The sequence below is a fragment of the Lampris incognitus genome, chromosome 13 (assembly GCF_029633865.1).
Source record: "Lampris incognitus isolate fLamInc1 chromosome 13, fLamInc1.hap2, whole genome shotgun sequence".
NCBI classification, from domain to species: Eukaryota; Metazoa; Chordata; class Actinopteri; order Lampriformes; family Lampridae; genus Lampris; species Lampris incognitus.
In genome coordinates, this window is record NC_079223.1 from 40296723 (window position 1) to 40318076 (window position 21354).

Sequence of the window (21354 nt, forward strand, 5' to 3'; positions counted from 1 at the left end):
CCTTTCTTAGCCCCTGTACTACTTGGTTCTTTAACATAGTGTATGTATCTGAGTTTGTCAGTATGTAGTTTAATTTTAAGACATGTTTTCAGGACAAAATCTCACTCTTTCATCAATTTTATTATGTTCACGTTGAGCCATGGCAGGCATTTTTTCCCCTTTTACTTCGGATCTCCCTATTATATTATTTTATTGTGTTTTGGACTATGCCTTGAAGAGTCTGACTATCCTCTTCCAGGTTTACACCTGAAAACAGATCCTTCCACTTAATTACTGTACAGTGTCAAATTTTGAAGCTCACTTTTAGGAATTCTATTAAGTCTGTGACTTGAAACGTTTATTAATCAGTTTTCTAGCCACCAGTGTCAGGCTGTGATCAGATAATCCAGTTATGTTAAAGGATTTCAACATTAATTCTGGTCTGTTACTAAAAACCAAATCTTTCTGGGTTTTGGTAGATTTGGTGACTGGTTGGACCCTGGATTAACTGTGATAAGTCAAATCCATCTGTAAAATGTTTGAGGCTTTTCCTAGTGGGGTTATCCTCCCAATTGATGTTAAAAGCTCCCATAAGAATAACCTCTTTCTTAAAATTGCAAACTTTTAGCATTTGTGAAACTTCTCATGAAACTAATTGTTAGATGATGGTGAGGGATACAATGCAATAAGCATAAAGGATATTTATGGTGATAGCGTTACATTTAGACGAATATATTCCAAGTCCGTGCCATTGGGCCATTTGATTTCGTTCCACTGAATAGACTTTTTCATGTAAATCAGGACCCCGGCCCCTTTTATACTAGGTCTGTCTCTTCTGAAGAACTTCTAACCGGATATAATCAATGCAGCTGATGGCGAGTTTTTGTGAAGCCATGTTTGTTGCTCCGATACGTTTCCACCTCACAATAACAGGACTTACAGTTGACCGGAGCAGATCTAGTAGGGGAGAAATTTGAAAAACTGACTTGTTGCAAAGGTGGCATCCTATGACAGTGCCACGTTGAAAGTCACTAAGCTCTTCAATGTGACCCATTCTACTGCCAGTGTTTGTCTATGGAGATGCCATGGCTGTATACTTGAATTTATGGTAAATGGTAAATGGACTGCATTTATATAACGCTTTTCTAGTCTACCGACCACTCAAATTCACCCATTCACACACACACACACACACTCTTACACTGGTGGTGGAGGCTGCCATGCAAGGTGCCAACCTGCTCATCAGGAGCAGTTATAGGGGTTCAGTGTATTGCTCAAGGACGCTTCTACACGCTGTCTGGATGAGCCAGGGTAGATGACCCATGGTACCTCCTGAGCCTTGCCGCCCCCTGCACCTGTTAGCAGTGGATGTGGCTGAAATAGTCGAACCCACTAATTAGAAGGGGTTTCCACATACTTTTGCCCATGTAGTATGTGTCTGCTAATGGAGCATTATCCCTACAACATGTATTGAGAAATAATGTTGAAAATCATGATCACTTCCCTTTAATAGAGGTTGAGTGTGGGTTACGAGTTGTAGTGGAGAGAGCGCCTGTCTGCTGTCACCACTTTTGTTTCTAGTTTTATCTCTTCACGCCCTCACAGACCAAAATAACTCCATTAGCTTTAAATGGTTCTTAATGACATGACCAGGAAGCTCAATTATCACTGCGCGGTCACATATTCACTTAGTTGATAGTGGTATTTAATAGCAGGCCTGCATTGCTGTTTCTGCCTTGGCCTGTTTTTCATCTGTCCTCTTAAAAGCATGTGCTAAAACTAAGGGGAGTTGCAGGTTGCAGTGTAGCGGTTGCAAAAGTTCAGTGGGAAAGGACAGTCTCTAAAGTAAGAGGATTTGATAACTATTCGTTTTGCGGCTAAACTGCAGTGAGATCAGCGAGAGCCCTGTCTATTTCTGCACCGAGGTGTTTCCATGGCAACACCGTTTCTTGTTTCCAAGCTTAGGGTTGCACTCTTCACCTGTGGACAGAATTACACCTGCCTCAATCTAGACTTCATTTGAGGGGCTGGCCTTGTCAGCCCTGAAAAATACTGAAAATTGGAGAGTGATTGCCTTGCCGGGGTTTTGTGGATGACAGCTAAAAAAGCGCCATCACAAATGGACGGAAAGAAGCGTCCAATTTAGGTGTATTTCTAAACGATAAGCTTTGCAGTGTGGCAATCGAGTATAGAAAAGTCAGTTGAATGGTATCTGTTTAATCAGAGGAGTTTTTAGAATGGAGTACTTAATATTGTTTGCAACCCCCGGCTTGGATTTCAGAGGAAATGGGTACAGCTGGGTGGGCAGGGATATATATATGTAGGAGAGTTTATCAAGTGCTAAGATGAATTCTGGCATCCATGAAGACCCGAATCCTATACATGCAGGTAATGGCCAGCTGATGTGGGTGTAGCTCTTCCCACGTGCAGGGCTCGCATTTTTCAGTGTGTCTTGATGATGATGATGATGATGATAAGTTGAGCATTCTCTTTTATTCTCACTGTCTACAGGTGGAGGTGAAACCATATGTTTTGGACGACCAGATGTGTGATGAGTGCCAGGGGGCACGTTGTGGGGGGAAGTTTGCTCCCTTCTTCTGTGCCAATGTTACCTGCCTGCAGTACTACTGCGAGTACTGCTGGGCCAGCATCCACTCGCGTGCCGGCCGGGAGTTTCACAAGCCACTGGTGAAGGAGGGGGGAGACCGCCCTCGACACGTGTCCTTCCGCTGGAGCTGAGAGGGTGGGTAACCAGCACTGCCCCCCGGCGAACCCCTCCCTTAATGCCCCTCCCACCCTATCACCACCGACACCACCCTGACCCCCATCCCCACCCCATACCCCTACCCTTCAAACCGGGACAGTGCTGCTACCTGCTACCACCCAACTCACAGCTACTCCTCCCTGCTGCCCACAACCACCTCATGGAAAAATATAACAACAAAACAAAAACAAAAGGATATCATCAAATCCATGGGACCTTATTCTTCAAACCACATCGCTCTGGACTCATTGTCTAGTGTTCCCCCTCTGAAATTTCCTGGGGGTGGGTGGGTGGGTGGCAGGGAGGAGGGGGGTGGTACGGGGGATGAATTGCGAAAGTCTATCAGCTTAGAATTTGCACTTTGGCACAAAATCTCACTGAACACACACACGATGGTATGTTAGACACCTGGCTATTTTTCAATTCCCCTTTCTGTGGTCTGGGTGACTCTCGATGTCCTGTAGGACCCCACCTCGCTGAGACGGGTGGGACCATGCATATAGTAAAAAGTATATATTTTGTTTCTATCTATAATTCTATAGATAATTTAAGTTTTATGTAAAAGGCGCATGCACTTATTTTCAAAAGTTGTAGTCATATTGCCCCTAGGAGATATAACTACCAAAGGCAAATTAAATTAATACTTACAGAAAAGCAAAATAGGTGGAGTAAGATGTAGCAAGATTTAACAACTATGTGTAGTGTGGGCCCATTACTGCCCAAGGTAAAATAACACGACTATATTCACTCTCAATTTTGACTCAAGAATATTAATATTAATACCTCATGTGCGCAATCAGATTATTTTGCTTTCGATTTCTAGGTCTTTATTTTTATAATAACATTATTTTTTAGTGTTATGTAAATGTAATGCTGCAATAGCTTTGCTGCTAAATCCGTGGTATGAACAGATACCATAAGTACTTTATTCAGGCTAGGGTGTAAAATTAGAAGAAAAAAAAATCTAGGAAAAGCACCTGGTGTTGAGGATAACAAGCTATTATATTATAGGGGGAGGGGGCACCCCTAGACAACGATGGCTACCTTGGTGGGTGTGGGTTGCCCCTATTACTGCATGTTTATTTCAATCAGGTTGCTGCATGCAATAGAATTTCAGTATCATGTCTACTATTCAATTCTGCCCATGTTTGCACAACACACACACTATAGATCTCACAGTGCGCATGAAGCTGGACAGAAACAGGGAAGACTGGTCAAAACAATCATTTCGACTTCGGTTCGATGCCCCGGCAAGGCCGGACCCACTGGCTGGCGAGCCGGGGCCCAGACAGTGTCTGAGAAAAACAACGACAAATACAACAAAAGGAAAGTCGGTGAACACATCCAGATGATGACAAACAAAAAAGAAAAGAAAACCTTGATAATCACAAATCTAATTAAATGTAGGATTACCATTTAAAACTGTCTATGATAGGTGAAGTACTTTTTTGCAGTGATTGTTGATATAATTGTGCAATTTTTTTATACCGTATGTAGTTAGGGTCTGAGTATGCCTAGAACTGTGATTCGCTTTAACTGTCGTTGTTGTCCGACATAGAAGTCCTGTGAAAACTTCATGACTAGTGTATGCACACGTATATATGTTCTCTTCTCCACACACACACACACACACACACACACACACACATGCACACACACGCACACGGACACGTGCACTAGGTGCGCGTACACAGGAGCCTCCGACACGCGAGGCGCATACGCAGGTAGTTGTCTTTCTTACGCACACAAACGGGCCTACAAACACACGAGTCTGATCCGATGCACGAACACAGGAGGGATGGCGTGAGCTTAAAGCGAGGAAACGGTCGCTGCTTTTCTTTTCTTTTACTTTTCGTTTTTCTTTTTTTTTTTTTTACGACCATCGACGAAGTGCAAATGTTATTTCCCCAAAAATGAACCAAAGAGCTCACGCTTCCACCTTTCTCGCGCGCGCACACACACACAGGACACAGACACACGCGCACACAGTTGACCCGCAGACGGCCCAGGAGGCGCAGAGTTAAGACGCGTTGGTGCGCGCGGTCGGTTTCGCGCGAGGGGGAGGAACGGCAGCAGAACGTGACGTGGAAGCTGCAGGTTGACGATGAACTGCGTTCCTCTCGCAGCCTGCGCGCGCACGCTCTCAGCTACTTTGGCGAGGGGCTGAAATAACGTTGCTGGAGCGTGACGTGACGTGACGTGCTGGCCGGGTTACCATTTATCCAGACTTTTTTGTGTTTTGTTTGTTTGTTTGTTTGTTTTTTTACCTGCAAAGCTTGAAGTAGAATAATGACTTGCTAAAAAAAGGTGGACGTAGTTTTCTTTTACGAAAAAGAAGAGACTATACGGTATGGGGTCGTGGGGGGGGGGTCATATTGTAGATCCGAACGCAATACATTGGGAACGTAACATTGGCTGCTGAAGTTGGGGTGGCCTCGGGTTAGATGGTGTGGTGGTGGTGGAGGTGGTGGTGGTGATGGGGTGCTAAATTACACTGGTTTAAAGCAGTTTTGTGGACGATCCAACCGGATCCTGCATCATTGCAAAGTAGACGTGCGTCGTCCCCTGTTGTCCGTGACTTGCGATCGTCCGTTCCGGCGCCCCGCAGTCCCCCCCGCCCCCCCCCCCGTGTTGTTTCTAGTCACAAACTGTTTGCTTTAGGATAGACGGTTTTGGTTTTGTTTGTTTGTTTGTTTGTTTGTTTTTCTTGTCAAAGCAGATGATTTGAAACTCAAAAGCAGAAGATACTTTTTTTTTTTACTGGTAGAAAAACGGAAAATAATACTAAAAAGAGGCTAACCATGAGTAATAATAAGAAGTATCCCTATGAAAAGTGAATTCTGGGTGTTGTTTGTGACGTTTCTTTCCCCACCCAGGAGGGTTTTCTATGTTTGTTCCTTCTCTATGATAGACCTTTGTTATGCACTACTCTTTGTATCGGAACAGTTTTCGACAGTCAGCAACTCTTTTTGTTAAAAGGAAAGAAAAAAAAGTGCTTTCTGACTGACCTGATCTTTTGCAATACCTCAATTTTGAAATATATTAGGAGAGAAACTGATATTTTCTAAGCAAGTTTATTCAGATAAAATGGATATATATCTATATATATATACATATATATATATTAATTTAATTCTTGGAGAGAAATGATTTAACAGATGGTAGATTTATTTTTATTTTTATCATGCTTGTTTTGCTTTTATTTTGAAATTTATTTTTGACAACAATGACAACAACATGATCTGAAGGAGCTCGAGCTTTATAACGTTGCTATGGTGACGTAGTCAGAAAGTAGACTATATTACAGAGGTGGGCGGGGCCAGAAAGTTGGGCGTCACCAAAACATACAGAGACCGATGAGCAGTCGAGATTCAGAGAAAGAAAAAGGAAAAAAAATTCTCAAAACCACAAAACACCCAAGTTCTCAAACCGGAGGAGACCTTTTAGGAAATCATCAGGTGCTTAGAAAAAGAAAAAAAAAGAAACAACAAAAAACAGAGAGAACTCAAGATATACTACTTCCCTCGTTTTTGTTTTTTTTTTGTTTTTTTTTTGTATATTTATAATCAGTCATTTACTATGCTGACCAGAATTGTGAAAGAGATCTTCTGTTTGTTATTTTTTTAAGAAAACTTTTTTATGTTTCCTAAAAAAAATGTATATGTGTTCCCCTTTGTTTTGTAAAAGCGACGTTGCCCTGATTTGTTATAGGCTGAGAGGAAAGAGGAGAAAAACCACACACACACACACACACACACACACACACACACTTCTGAGAGTCACTGAAGAGAGAAGAGAAGTTATGTGAATGTTATTTTTCACACACACACACACACACACACACACACACACACACACACACACACACACACACACACACACACACACACACACACACACACACGAGTGTTTCACCTGTAGGTTGATTAAAAGCCCCCAAGGTGCATCAGTTGAATGGTGGCCTTCTATTCACACAAGACTTGAATTAGTCCCGTTTTTTTTAAGGCTAAGAACCTTGATTCTTTGTTGTAATGTGCAATACTGTTTGTACTGTTTGTAAAAAAAAAAAGGAAAAAAAAAGAAAATGAGAAAAAGAGGCATAAATCTTTATTGCGAAATTATTTTCATTGCCAGCATTGTGATTCACTAAAAGTCATTTTCTACTCTGTATTTACCTGCTAGTACCTTCCAGTAGTAATGTAGCCTTTGTACTGAGAAATTTTCATTATTTTTTAGAACGTTTTGCTAAAAAAGAAAAGAATTTAAACATATTTACATATTTTTCGTTTTTATTTCATATTTTCCTTCAGACTTATTTCTCAACCATTAATAGTTTTTTTTTGGGGGGGGGAGACTTTCATATCTGGTCAATGTCATTAATATTATTTTGTATTTTTACTTGGAATAAATTAATTTTATGATGCTAATTCTTTTAAAAAAAAAGTTTATTTTTTTCGTTCGTCCACTTTGTTTCGTTTTTGAAGCTGAAAAAAAACCTTTGTAATATTGTTACTAAAGTGTGTAGACTCTTGAAATGCTAAAAGCTTTATGTGTGTTGTTAACTCGCTGATACATTAGTGTGAACATGAGGGGGGGGGACTACACACAGAAGAACACAATGGTGGTTGGTGATGTTAATTAAATTGGCAATGTACTACTACTACTACTACTACTACTACTACTACACAAATGAACGGGCAATAAAAATAAAGTGGCAGAAAGGAGCATGAACGCAGTACGTTGTGATGTAATTGTACTTAATACGTAACTCCACGCTGACTTTCGCCTCTGCTGTCATCTACACCTGCAATATCGCGCACGCACACGCACGCCGTGACGTAATAGAAGTCATCGTACGACCGCGGGAGACATGTCATGACCCCTCCCCCCCCACCTACATTAACGCGCCCTCCTCACGTCACACATCGCTGTTGCTGGTCCCTGCAGAAGACGGATCAGTAGTGCAAGACTACAGGGTTGTGATTGTAACTCAGTATGAATGTAACTGTTGACATGCACTGTATATGGATGACTTGTGGGGGGGGTGGGGGGGGGTTAATTGGTGCGCGTACACCCGGTTGAGTCTTGACGAGGAAGAGGAGGAGGGGTTGATGGGGGGGGGGTTGTCCGCGTGTCTTGCTCCCCGGATTGATCGACTGCTCTTGTCTGTTATGTAGGTTTATTGCTGTGAAATTCGACCTTAACCATCTGCTGACCCCCTCTTGTTTGCCGTGCTATGGTGGTCCCTGCTACCCACACCCCACCACCCCACCACCACCCCCAATTCAAACGCTCCATCACGAAATGTTTTTGACGTCACGTCCCTCCGTCTGCCGCTCACCCGAGAGAAAACAAAAAGGCAGCAAGACTCCAGCGCTGGTGTGAGAATGTGTTATTATCGGCTTCGCCTTTTCTACCATTTTATACAAGTGATGCTACAACCAAACACGAGGTCTCGAGTCAGCCCAGAGTTCGCCCTCTCCCCGGGGGGCCAGTATTAAACCCCTCACCACCGACTATCTACTTTAATAGCTTTTTTCCACCCCCCACCCCCCTTTTTTTTTCTTCATCTCTTTGGCTTAGCAAACAATTTACACCCCTTACCATAGGAAACAGTAGTGTGTGTGCAAACAAAGGGATGGCTGCAAGAAACGAAACGTGGTTTTTGGTTGATGGCCGTTTTCTGTGTTCCTCTAGGTGTGTTTCATGTAGTGTTCCTGTATGTCCACCTCTGCGTCATGGCCTTCTCTGGGTAGGAAACACTGTAGAGCTGTCATCATGTTGTGATCTCAAAACTAACTGAAGTAAAAAGACTGATAATGTGCTTGATTTTATTTTTTCTTTTCCAGACAACCCACTACTTTTGAAAATGTGGTTTTTTTTTTAAAGGCATCTGTGCTTTTTATTTTCTAGGTTTTTATTCCTGACTTGAATACTGGTTCTATCTTGGCGAGGCATTTTGAGATTGTTGACTTGGACCTACGCTTGTCTGAATTTTGCAGTATAACTGTGATTTGAAAAACATGGAGCTCAGCGCTGCTAATGCTTACTACTGCTTCAAAATTTGTAGTTCCCACCTTAACTTCTCCTTTTTCTGTACTAATAAGCAAATCTTATTAAACATAGTTGTATGACGCTGTGAAACCTTGTGGTCTTTTGCATGCCCATCCCCTTGCATCTCCTCCCTACTTTGCCACCCAGGCTCTTATGGATCTACCTAGGAGAGCTTTAATTACAACCCCCCCCCACTCAGATTTCATGTACTAATGCTACACAAACATTAACCGACATAACTGGAAAGAGCTTACCTACTAACCTGCCTTACGCCCTTGACAATTTAACCCGCTTGTACCGGTACATGTCACGTCAGTCCTTAAGATGGTTATTCAGACATGGCGCTGAAATTCAGGAGTAGCCTTGGAACATACTGGACATTTCCAAAGGCCCACCGAGCTGGTGAGAATATCCAGACGTACATTAACCAGACGCACTTCCTATATTCCGTCACACGCCCTGAATCACACCTCCTCTCCCGGTGGAGTGACTTCGCCATTACTGTACTGCTGTAAGGCGGAGAGTGCTGCTCAGGAATATGCATTCAAATCACTGCAGATTGTTGATGTAGGTTTCATTCAAGTTCCCACATGCAAAACGGCATCTTCTTGGCAGTGGCCATAATAATCTAATATGCACCGCCTGTACCAAGTATTTTCAAACATATGGATGACACACAAAGGAAAACGCTTCAAGAAAAGGTTCTGCAGAATTTATTAAAATTCCACAAGCTTACAGAAAAATCAATTACAGAAATATTTACAATTCTGCAATATTATCTCAAAATACTTAAGTGACAAGTCTCTGGTACCAGTTTCCGTTTGGCCCCAAGGTTAAGTCCATGTGATGCTGCCTCAGTGCAGGGCTTTTCAAAGTAATTTCACCTTAAGAAGAACAGTTCAGAACACACATCCTCCCACCTCTTCGTCCTGTAAAAACCAAACCTTGTTCGGTGGCCAAAAGCCGTTTTAATGTGCTCACCAGGTGTGAGTTGTGCTTAGTTCCACCTGGAGGATGAGGGAGAGTTCTCTGGTGCTGGCCTGTCCACTTCCCAACTCCCAAACAAGCTCATTTGAGTCACAGCATAGCACAATCACAACCTGCTATAAGAAAATGAAGCGCTCCATGGTGACGCTGTTTTCAATAGCAAACAACGTGCATACACACACGCACGCACGCATGCACACACACACACACACACACCCCTTCATCATACAAAAACCTGTTTTGTATCTACCAGCCATACAAATCTGGACAGGTTTAGATGGTTACTGGAGTGCTTTAAAAAAAAATCCAAATAGGGAGCCATGTACATGAGGGGTAATAATGTTCGAAGCTGTTAACACTGAACACTTATCAAAGCATGAGAGGAGGATGCTGGAGTTTAAAGGTGGCACCTGGCATTATAAACATAAATGGTACATTTAACTTACAAGAGAAGGGTGTGTATGTTTGAGGGTCAAGTTTTGAGATCTTAGAAGTCGTAGAGGATGTTTGTTGTTATTGCTTTGGGAAAACTGACTTTATACTGATAAAGACATTGTATCTTTGATGGTGGCCTTTATGGTTCTTGTGCTAGGTGTGTGCACATGCACCGAATCTCCAGTTCGATTCCTTCGGGAAGGAGGGGCTTCACACTGGCTTCTGACTAGGCCCTGCTGGGTTGGATGTTGGGATAACCATGATTAAAGGGGAGTGCCTTGTGGGTTGGGACTGGGTCTGTCACAAGGTGCTACTGCAACGAGTGCATGAAGCTGTCCAGGTTGTACTCTGTGTCATACTGCTGCTGATCCCATAACTCTCCCAGCCCCTCCAACACGGACTTCATAGAGGCCTTCCCAGAGGTTGACGGTGATGGCTCACCCTTCTCACACTTGCCATCCTAAAAAAAAACAACAACAACAAAAAAACAAACACACATACACACACACACAATTGAACAAAGTCAGATAAATGCTCAGGCAAATGTGTCGAAGAGGTACACCATTATTATAAAGAAACACTATCACAGCACAATGAACAGCTGAAAAGGTTGGGCATTCCTTATCTGACCTTATCGAGGGTGAAGAGGTTGAGGAGCTGGTCAGTGCCCATGCTCTGCAAGCTGGCGTTGTCTTGGCTAATGACTGTGTTGGCAATGCTCATCTTGAACTTCTGCAGGCCCATAATCTTTTCCTCTAGCGTGCCTCGTGTGATTAGCCTGTACACATTAACCACCCTTTTCTGCAAGAGACCAACACAAAAACCGTTATGGAAGCAACTAAAAGCATTAATGGTGGACCTGCCTGCCAGATGTGCACTTCCACCATTTATCTTAATTGAATCATATGTTCTGTTCGCCAATCAAAAAGCAACAACACTGGTGCAATAATGCGCTGAGAAAACGTAAGTGCACAAGAAAAGAGAGTCACAAAATGAACAACTTGGTATTTCTACATGGAGTACAAATGATCTATGGAAACGTTTGGAAGACCCGTTCAGGGCACAAGGCTTTACGATCTGTTCTGGTGCTTATGCAGTAGGAAACAAGTAGCTGCCATAGGTGTCCCAAATGTGTCTTTAACAAATTAAGATACCTGTCCTATCCTGTGTGCACGATCCATGGCCTGCAAGTCCCTCATGGGGTTCCAGTCATGTTCCACAAAGACCACTGTATCTGCTCCTGTCAGGTTGAGACCTAGACCGCCTACATGGGTGGTCAGCAGCAGCACATCAATGGACGGGTCGTTGTTAAACCTAAGACACAGGACAACAGAACCTGAGATATGTTGGGGCTGCTCTAGCATTAACTTGTGTCATCATGCAAGGAGTCTCCACTGGATTCGATGCCGGGTTCAGTCAATCAGAGACTTAAAAACAACCATGAAACATTTATTCTTTCACAACTGCAGGCAACACTGCGGCGGCCAGAGTTTTTGATCGAGTCCATCTCAACCCAACTAATCCCACTGACCTGGACACTATGGAGTGGCGCAGGCCAGCCTGCACACTGCCGTCCAGCCGTAGGTAGGTGACACCAGGCAATTTGGGTTTCAGAAGGTCATGCTCAACAATATCAAGCATACTCTTCAGCTGGCAGAAGATCAACACACGATGCTGTGCCACCACTGCCTCAGTACCACCTTCCGAGACGCCGCCACCGCCAAGACCACAGTCCAGTAGCAACTAGGGAACAGAAACCACAAGAAAATGTTTTGGTTTTTTTTCTCTTCAATTATCAATAATAATGATCAACTGTCAGGGATGGGGGAGGTGGTGGATAGTTCCTCGATAATATACCATAAAATTAGTTTAAGCAAAGCAACTTGATTCATTAAGGACGTGTTCCTTGTGGTTCCAGCACGTGCTCCAGTACTGAGAATTTCCATAGGACAGGGTTGTGGTTTCACAAGGCTAAGAGGTTGCTGCATAAACTCTTATCCAGAGAGCTACTTGCCAATCTTTGCCATTCTTATGCATAATACAGGAAAAAAAGATTTGCGGCTAGTACAACAATACTTAAATGCAATAGTGCCATCAACAGTTGTACCCACAATCACATTCATATAGCCTTGAAAAGAGTAGGTGTAGTGTTATGCAGTCAGCTTTACGGCCGACTTGCCTTGTACCTGTTTGAGTGCAGAGAGCTTGGGTGCGTGCTGGATGTCTCGCAGGCTTGTGTTTTGTGCTGCCAGTTGCTCTGTGATGCGTTTGTACTCTGGGTGCTGTGGGATCAGGACCAGCCCTGGGTGGTTACACAGCTTTCTCAGGTACTGCAGAGCCTGGGGGGGGCACAACACACATATGTGTATATATATATATATATATATATATATATATATATGATTCTTCCACCCAAATGGAGATTAGGCATCTTGTTTCACTTGTACTCCAACCACGTACACTCTCCTCTCTCGCCATTTTTTCAAAAGTTGCCGCACTGTTACCAAAACCACCACACCCTACACTGATGACGTATTTTCCTGCTACGTCCTTGTCGGGGACGCATCAGGACGCATTAGCATTTATACTACGCGTGGTCAAATGCGTCCCAGACCACCTCGGAAAGTGGTTTGAGTAACTGGTTCACAAAACGTTTCTGTGGTCATTTACCCTTGTATTTAATGCTGTCCACTTGTGATCCGATCGCAAAAAAATGCATGTTAAAACCAAGTGTAAACGGGGTGTTTTCTGTGGCACTAATAATCTCCTCCACACTGTGCTCCCTTCCAGCTGCTGACTCTGACGCTGCTGCTCCGCGCGCCTTGAAGCAACAGCTCTTCGTGGACAGATCACCGTGGTTGGCCACCCTCCATCGAAGCGGTGAACCAGGACTTGACACCTTACCATAAGGTGAGAGAAGAACTCTCAGTTAAAGACAGTTACATTTTCATACACATACCAAGTTACGTCCACAACTATGACCTCATCCTCATATCTGTGGACGTAACTTGATATGTACAACTTGAAACTTTTCACCCGTTTGCAGGTAGGTGCAGGTGAAAGTTTGTCGACAATTCTGTGCATGTCATTGATATTTATCCACTAAATCTTGCAGGCATCGTGAAAAATATGCCATTGTAAATAGTGCACGCCAACAAACAGGAAACTGGCATGACCGCTGCAGTAGAAACCAGAAGTCAGTGCACTACAGTTATGCACAGAGCCGATTTGCCGTGTCTGCGGATGGGAAGCTGGATGTGGGTATGTGTCCTGGTTGCTGCACCTGTTCTGGGGGGAGGGGGAACTGGGGGGAATAGTGTGATCCTCCCACGCACTACGTCCCCCTGGTGAAACTCCTCACTGTAAGGTGAAAAGAAGCAGGTGGCGACCCCACATGTATCGGAGGAGGCATGTGGTAGTCTGCAGCCCTCCCCATATCAGCAGAGGGGGTGGAGCAGTGACCGGGATGGCTCGGAAGAGTGGGGTAATTGGCCGGATACAATTGGGGAGAAAAAGGGGAAAAAAACCCCAACAAAACGGATATGTATGACGGACATCAATAGTAAATCATCGTAAGTGTAATTGAGCATATTTCCGCCCGCTGCGGGATTCAATCTGTGGCTGTACTGAACCATGCAGCGACATCACTAACCGCTTGACTAAAAGGGCCGAACCCTTTTGCCACCGTACCTTTAGGGGACCGACCCCTGCGCCAGGGTGGCACGCTGGCACAGGGGGTATATATATCTGTCTATATATCTATATATCTATATATAGATATAGATAGATAGATAGATAGATAGTTAGATAGACGTCTACAGTCAGTAAATAGTCATTTCAATATGACATGGTTATATATAGACCTTCAAGACAAATGGTCAGCGTGATCAAACTTAAAATTCACTTCTGCTCAACATCTTATCAAATCTATCCATTATTTATTTTTGAGTTGGGTGTTTTTGTTTGCTAAGAGAAATAACATGTGTTTTTGTTCTTCCCCACAAGCACTTGTAACAGTGGAAGTTGACAGTGTTCTAATGTTTGTTCTTTCCCATTTCACACAGCTCAACCCTGCTTTCCACTTTTATTCAGAGAAACAATACCAAGTCTTTTTTCCCCTCTTTTTCACAAGGGTTAACAATTTTGAAGATAAATATTTATTCATATTGGAGAAAGAACACTGCCCACCACACAATGCTAGATGGGAATTCAAACCATCACATCACCAGAAACGTCACCCTTTAAAGATTTTTTTTGGTGTGGCATTTTTGCGTTTAGCGGATAGAGGATAGTGAAGTGGCAGACAGGAAACAAGAGAAGAGAGATGGTTATGACATGCAACAAAGGTCACTGGCTGAAATCTAACCAGGGACATTGCAAATATGTCGCATGCGCTGTCACCATTCGGCAACCAGACGCCAAATGTCATCCTTTAGAACAAAATTTTTGGAAGTGCAGTTAAACCTTTTCAAAATGTTTTGTAAAATGTGTACCTGGAAGACATGGCCTGTGGCCTTCAGTTTGGGTTTCTCCTCCTCCTGTGTGGAGGCCGTAGAGATGGTGTCCTCCACAGTAACCTTGGCTCGAGACTTGGCAAAGTCCTCATACAACTGAACCTGGTGGCAGAGAGAGGAGGAGTGGGTCACACTGATTAGAGGCACGTTTCAATGTCGACTACATTTCTGAGTTTGATCGTAACGTCTGTGCAAAATGACAACGCTGCGTTTCAAACCTCAGATCTGAGCTTCACGTACCACTTGCAGCATATTGTATATTAGATTAAAAGTTATGGCGGCTACTACCCAAAACCATTTGTCAAGAGCAGGCATATAAAACACATAGATGAGACAGAGCTATAGATAGCTGTAGTAGAGATAACTCTCCATCAGCAGCCAAAGTACTGAGCATTCTGACCTTCTGTTTCTGAAACGTTGCTGAAACTGTGCTTGCCAGGGGCATCACTGGTAGACAGTCAGTGAATGTGAAATCACCTGGTTCGCCAAAAGGTTGCACTGTATCAAAAATGCTAGTAACAATATACAGCTTTATGTAGAGTTATTATGCATTTTCTTATATAGCTGTATGTAGAAGATGATATACTTTATTAATCTCCGCGGGGAAATTCCTCCTCTGCTTTTAACCCCTCCTAGCTGTGTAGCTAGGAGAGTCAGGGACAACTCGTTCTTTTTTTTCCATGCCTTGGTCAGGGGCACAGATAGGAGTATTAATCAATTAGTGTCAACATCCACAGTGGTGTTGTTTTTTGTTTTTCTTGCCCTTTTGTATGTGTTTAAGTCAGAGTACTGCTGGCATTGTGTGTGACTGCCCCTTCTTGCTCTCGTAGCCCCCCCTTCCCATCCACCCCTGTATGTTTGTGTTATGTTTATGTTGTCTTGTTTCACCCCGTTTATTGTGAAGCAACTTTGAGTGTTAGAAAAGTGCTATATAAGACTGTTTCATCATTATTATTATTATCATTATTAACCCATGTCTTTGATGGTAGGAGGAAACCGGAGTACCGGGACGAAACCCACACAGACACGGGAAGAACATGCAAATTCCACACAGAAAGCACCTGGGACGGCCCGGAGTTTGAACCCAGGATCTTCTTGCTGTGAGGCAACAGTGCCAACCCCTGGGCCACCGTGGTGCCCTGTAGCATTATTATTTGCATTTTCTTATACAATGCAGTCTATTGGCAAACCAAGAAGTAAGTTTCCATATTCACAGACATGTGCCACACAAGATCGATGGCGTTTCAGAGACACACAGAAGACTGCTCAATATTATGGCTGCTGATGCAGTGTCATCCCCATAACATTTACATATATACTGTTGAAAACCATGATCATTTCCCTTTCAATTCCTAGATCACTGGCATTTCATAAAACAAATATTCATGTGTCCCTAGGGAGAGTATTGTTGAAGGCTGTACCTGTAAGGGACTTAGGTTGCAGTAATAGTCCTGAATAATTTTAGGTGGGAGGTCCTGAAGGACATCCTCCTTCATCCTCCTCAGAAGGAACGGCAACACCTGCCGGTGTAGAGCCTCCATGGCCAGGACACCTAGAACGAAGTACCAGAGTTTCTATTCAGATAAACAGTATCTTTTCCTGCCATTTGATGGCCACAATATTTCATTTTAAATTGTAAAAAGATTGAAATCACTACAAAAACCTAACCAATAGTATGGTCAAAATCATTTTAAGGGTTGACCGAAACAGCTGCATTACCTGCCTCTTGTTCCCGTGAGGAACTCTTGGCATCGCGGCTGGCCAGGATGGGCTTGCCATAGCGAGCAGCAAACTGACGCTCCGTTCCAAGAAAGCCTGGCATGAGGAAATCAAACAGCGACCAGAGCTCCAAGACATTATTCTAGGGTGGAGAATATGAGAGCGAGGCAAAATGGAGAAGACAGTGGGTGAGTCACACCACATCAGATTGAACACATCTAAAATCTGCAGCCACAGCAAACTAACATCAAGACAAGTATCAGACAATTTGTGTACCTTCTCCACTACTGTAATAAACATAAAGCCACCATGAATGTAACAGTGCCACAATTTTTCTTTTCTATATATGATTACAAAACGGCTTGGTCTTAAGAGCTAATGTAACAAAATTGGCCCATGGAGCATAGAAGGAAATCATTCCAGACTGAAATTAATTGGAAGATATTGATCCATCCATCCATCCAATATCCAAGCCGCTTATCCGAATTCAGGCTGCGGGATGCTGCAGCCTATCCCAGCAGTCACTGGGAGGAAGGCAGGGAGACACCCTGGACAGGTCACCAGTTTGGGGGGAAAAAATTATTTTTTTTTCTTTTAATTTGAATCTCTCATTCTGATAAATGGCCATCTCATTAAAACTTGTGACAAGATGATCTGACCTAGTCCAAGCACAATGGCTCTTTGTGGGATTGTGATTTTCTTGTACATATAGACAGCTGATCAATTATAATTTTCCGTTTTAGCGAGTTTGGGTAGAAAACTCAATTCAAGCTTGTTTGTTAACAGGGTCATTTGCCATATTGCATATCTAATTACAGCATTAAGTTCAATTAGTAAATGTGAATTAAGTAAGATGACCTTTGGAAGTGCAAATATTGTGGTTCATTTTGGGGCCCAATATTGTGCCTTACCTGGATGGGTGTTCCTGACAAAATGACACGGAAATTTGCAGCCAACTGCTTGATGGCCTTTGAGAGTTTGGTCTTCCCATTCTTTATAACGTGGCCCTCATCAAGGATACAGTAATTAAACTTGATATTCCTGGAGAAAGTAAAGAATTGTTTTGTTCCTGTAAAACCAAATATGAATATCCTCCACACACAAAATGAGATATTTGGCATGTACAAATACTTACCTAAAAAAGTCGATATCATTTCGTACAACATCATAAGAAGCTACAACGAGATTGTGCTTTTTCACCTGGTGTTGCAACCTGGAAAAGATGATGTTGGTCAGCTCTGTGAATGCTGTCCAGCGAGAATGAATGAGAAATAGTCTGTTTGTGCAAGAATGTGCAATAGTCACTAAACATATCCAAGACTTCTCCATGTCTTAATTTGAACACACAATACTCCCCCCCACACACACACACACACACAAATCGACTCCCATTAGGGGTCACCACAGCAGATCAGCCTCTGTCGCACCAGCCACCTGCATGTCCTCCCTCACCACATCCATAAACCTCCTCTTTGGCCTTCCTCTTTTCCTCTTCCCTGGCAGCTCCATATTCAGCATTCTTCTCCCAATATATCCAGCATTGCTCCTCCACACGTCCAAACCAATTCAATCTTACCTCTCTTGCTTCGTCTCCAAATCGTCCAACCTGAGCTTTCCCTCTAATATACTCATTGCTAATCCTGTCCTTCCTTGTCACTCCCAACGAAAATCTTAGCACATACACACACACACACACACACACACACACAAATTAAAAAAAAAGTGTCACATGCACAAATAAAAACTATATATATATATATATATATATATATATATATATATATATATGTGTGTGTGTGTGTGTGTGTGTGTGTGTGTGTGTGTATTCATTTTCCAAACATTGCAAAACCCTGCAGAAACCCTGACCAGGTCTTACCGCACGCGTTCAGTAGGAGGCCCTGTGTAGTGCAGGGGGTTGAGGTACTCTTTGGTGCAAAACTTGCCTACCTCGTCCACCCAGTGGCCTGTCAGTGTGGGAGGGCAGACTACCAGGGAGGGCAGGGGGCTACAGTCTGCTGCCTTTGTCTTGGCAAAGTCTTGTGCCCTGTAAAGACCACACACAAATGTACTCAGTCAGTCAGAGACCCCCCCTCCAAAAGTGTTTGTGAGGGGGTGCATTCGTTTTTTTAATTGACATTCTAATCCTCATTGGAAACAAAATTGACAAAATATAGTTTTCTGCACACCCACCACTATTCTCCCTTAGCCTCTCCCGCATATCCTATCACTTGGTATTGCCCAATTGGTTTCATCAGAGGTAGGATTTCACAGAAATGCCATTGATGGAGATGTAAGTAAGACATGCTCTATCACCCTTAACATGCTCAAACAAAGCAATCCTGATTTGTTAAACTTAAAATTTTAAGTGTATCTGATATGTCAGCTTGCTCCTTTGGGTTGTGGGTTAGTCAAAAACATGATTCATATGAGCTGAGTTTAGCTCTGTTGAACCTGTGTGAAGGTATCCATTTTTGATAGGGAGGAAACACAGGGAGAATGGGGGAGTCAAAGAGGCCATCAATGTGATTGGGGGACAACAATCCCTGAACCGAGGAAGGGGCCCAAGAGGACATCTGTCACCATCTTAAAACGCTGTGACTGCAGCTATTCCTCAAACCTCTGTGAAGAGGACACGTAGCCCTTGTAATCAATGGTCATGGTAATTTGCATATGAAACCGATTTTAGATCGCTGGTTTCGGTCGCTATGCAACTGTGTTGCTTATAATGTTGGGGACACTTGCAGTCAGCCGAGACTGACGAAGTCATTTAGATGAGCGACGAAACGTTTCTCCCACTAAACCTTTTGTCCAGATGAACTGATTTAACCTTTTTGGGCATCTATTTTACAATGTCCATGTTAAGAGTCTAATCAGGATATCATGTAAATAAAGTGCAACATTAGCTACTCAATTGAATATGTGCAGTTGATAGCAGACCTACTTCCAAACTTAAGAATATAATCCTATATAGTTCTACTCACACTACAGTCACAAAACAGTTGTGCTTCACATCTACAACACAGTCCTTGTTCTCCCAGTCTAGAAAAATCTGATATTTCATATTTGACATACTGAATATTTTCATTAGCAACATTAACATCTTAAATAATTTAAATGTTTTCAAAGTTAAAAACCCTAGTTTATGTAAATTTTCTCAACAAAATAATAGTTTGTGATGTAAATTCTACAAATTATGGGTTACAGTTGTTGAGGGAGAACGGACTAATTTAGCAACCACTGTGCTGCCTTGACGGCATTGTCAGTTTGGACACCAATTTGGCCTTTTGATCGGAGAGACTGTGTCTCAAGGCACATTGAAAATGCACCACCAACTTGCCCATCACACTAAGCATTCCTCACCCTGGGACTTACTTAGCTCCAAACACAGCTGTCTTGGGGTAACCCAGCCCAAGATCTGGCTATGGTGTTAAAACCCCATTTTAAAGGACCAACCCCATTTCATAATACGGTAGGCTCACCGTGGGTTAAAGTCAAGACATGCCCACTTTAGAATAAGAAAGTTGAGCACAGTTACCTTAGCTTGAAGAAAATATGATTATTTTTTTCAAATTCAAGTTATTTTACCTTCCAACCTGTCTTCTCTACTATAATTTCTCATGACCTCCATGAATAAGACTAATGGTTAAATCAAACAACTAGAAGTGCTCTTAAAAAAAGCACAGATGTGATCCTCTTACCAAATATGTGCTAGTATCTCTGGTTTAATAGAGGATAAAATCTTATCTAACTGTGGAGGTGGTGACCCTGTGTGTGGCTAGCTTCACACCACAACAATGATGTGAGTGATGCCGTGGCAAGGTACCTGAGGTAGTGGTCCCCAGCCAGAATGCAGATGGACTGCAGGGTCTTGCCCAGGCCCATGTCATCACACAGGATCCCATGTAGCTTGTACTTGTTTAGGAAGGACAGCCAGTTCACTCCATCCTGAGAGAGAAACAGAGAGACTATTGCACCTGAAAATGTCAACAGGGTAAATTATTTCAGAAGATTAGTGTACATGTCCTAATGCCCTGCGGCCATAAAACCCCATAATTGAAGAGAAATGGGTTCTGCTTGCAACTGGATCCTTCCATTCCTCTGCCATGATGACAAATGCATAATCTACAATGACTCATCAGAAACTGACTGGTAACAACAGTCATACAACCTACCCGACCTCACCATCTTTTCTCTGTGAGCAAGTTGTGGCAGGGCTGTGGACCAGATAGCGGTGTGCTGACGAGAAGTAGCAGCATTTTAGCTGGCTAATGCTGCTGCTCCATTAGAGAGATGGATGGCTGACTCAGCGTAGCTGCCAACAGCCAACTTGTCTTGAGACAAGCAGCGCACAGACGCCACAACCACTCTACGGCTTTAGATGGGTTGTCTAAAGAAAGCCATTCGTCATCAGCATCCCCACTCTTCCCACGCTTACTCTCTGCAGCACTGAATTGCAAAATCCTATTTCTGGGGCTGCTCTAAAGATTGTAAGGCTTCAGATCAATTGGCAACAGATGTACAAAGTGGTGAGTTGTTCCCCAAGTTGTTTAACAGATAGCATATGCAGTAGAGGACTAAACTGGGATCCCGCGGGAACGGGTGGTTGTAACTTTGCTGCGGGTCGGAGCGGGCGGTCAAAAAATAAATTGCGGGTCCCACGATTTAGCTAGCACTAACAAGAAAGATGGAGTCAACAAATGAAGTTGAAAAGAAACTCAAGGCTGGTCATTACAATACAAAAACAAAGCAAGGAAGTCTGATATTTGGAAAAATGTCTCAATTGTGACAGACAAAGATGGAAAAGAACTGGCCTTTGTTAGCTGCGACAAATGTGCAAAAGTGTTGATGTACAACGGGGCACAAGTCTGGCACCTCTGGGTTGAGGTGACACACCTGCTCTGT

General features: G+C 43.1%; 2 protein-coding genes and 1 long non-coding RNA gene across 5 annotated transcripts in view; 2 read left to right on the forward strand and 1 right to left on the reverse strand.

Annotated features, from left to right (window-relative positions):
• The window catches only part of cpeb3 (cytoplasmic polyadenylation element binding protein 3), a 57025-nt gene extending 54024 nt beyond the window's left edge, over positions 1-3001 (forward strand). For all 3 annotated transcript variants that reach the window (XM_056292218.1, XM_056292219.1, XM_056292217.1), the window contains one exon: positions 2491-3001. In XM_056292218.1, the coding sequence (XP_056148193.1) occupies positions 2491-2718 (228 nt within the window). In that variant the 3' untranslated portion in view covers positions 2719-3001. The remainder of the gene's footprint in view (positions 1-2490) is intronic.
• A 4868-nt stretch (positions 3002-7869) lies between these two features.
• LOC130122652 (uncharacterized) lies at positions 7870-15784 on the forward strand. The gene is made up of 3 exons (XR_008811256.1): positions 7870-8495; positions 13010-13129; positions 15723-15784. It is a non-coding gene; the product is annotated as an uncharacterized LOC130122652 (long non-coding RNA).
• btaf1 (BTAF1 RNA polymerase II, B-TFIID transcription factor-associated) overlaps positions 9536-21354 on the reverse strand; it is a 50998-nt gene continuing 39179 nt past the window's right edge. The window contains exons 27-38 of the mRNA XM_056291608.1: positions 20276-20397; positions 18329-18496; positions 17588-17665; positions 17364-17493; positions 16453-16594; positions 16155-16285; positions 14713-14835; positions 12406-12558; positions 11751-11962; positions 11374-11533; positions 10850-11020; positions 9536-10679 (exon numbers count right to left, since the gene is read on the reverse strand). Coding sequence (XP_056147583.1) covers positions 10530-10679; positions 10850-11020; positions 11374-11533; positions 11751-11962; positions 12406-12558; positions 14713-14835; positions 16155-16285; positions 16453-16594; positions 17364-17493; positions 17588-17665; positions 18329-18496; positions 20276-20397 — 1740 coding nt within the window. The 3' untranslated portion in view covers positions 9536-10529. The remainder of the gene's footprint in view (positions 10680-10849; positions 11021-11373; positions 11534-11750; positions 11963-12405; positions 12559-14712; positions 14836-16154; positions 16286-16452; positions 16595-17363; positions 17494-17587; positions 17666-18328; positions 18497-20275; positions 20398-21354) is intronic.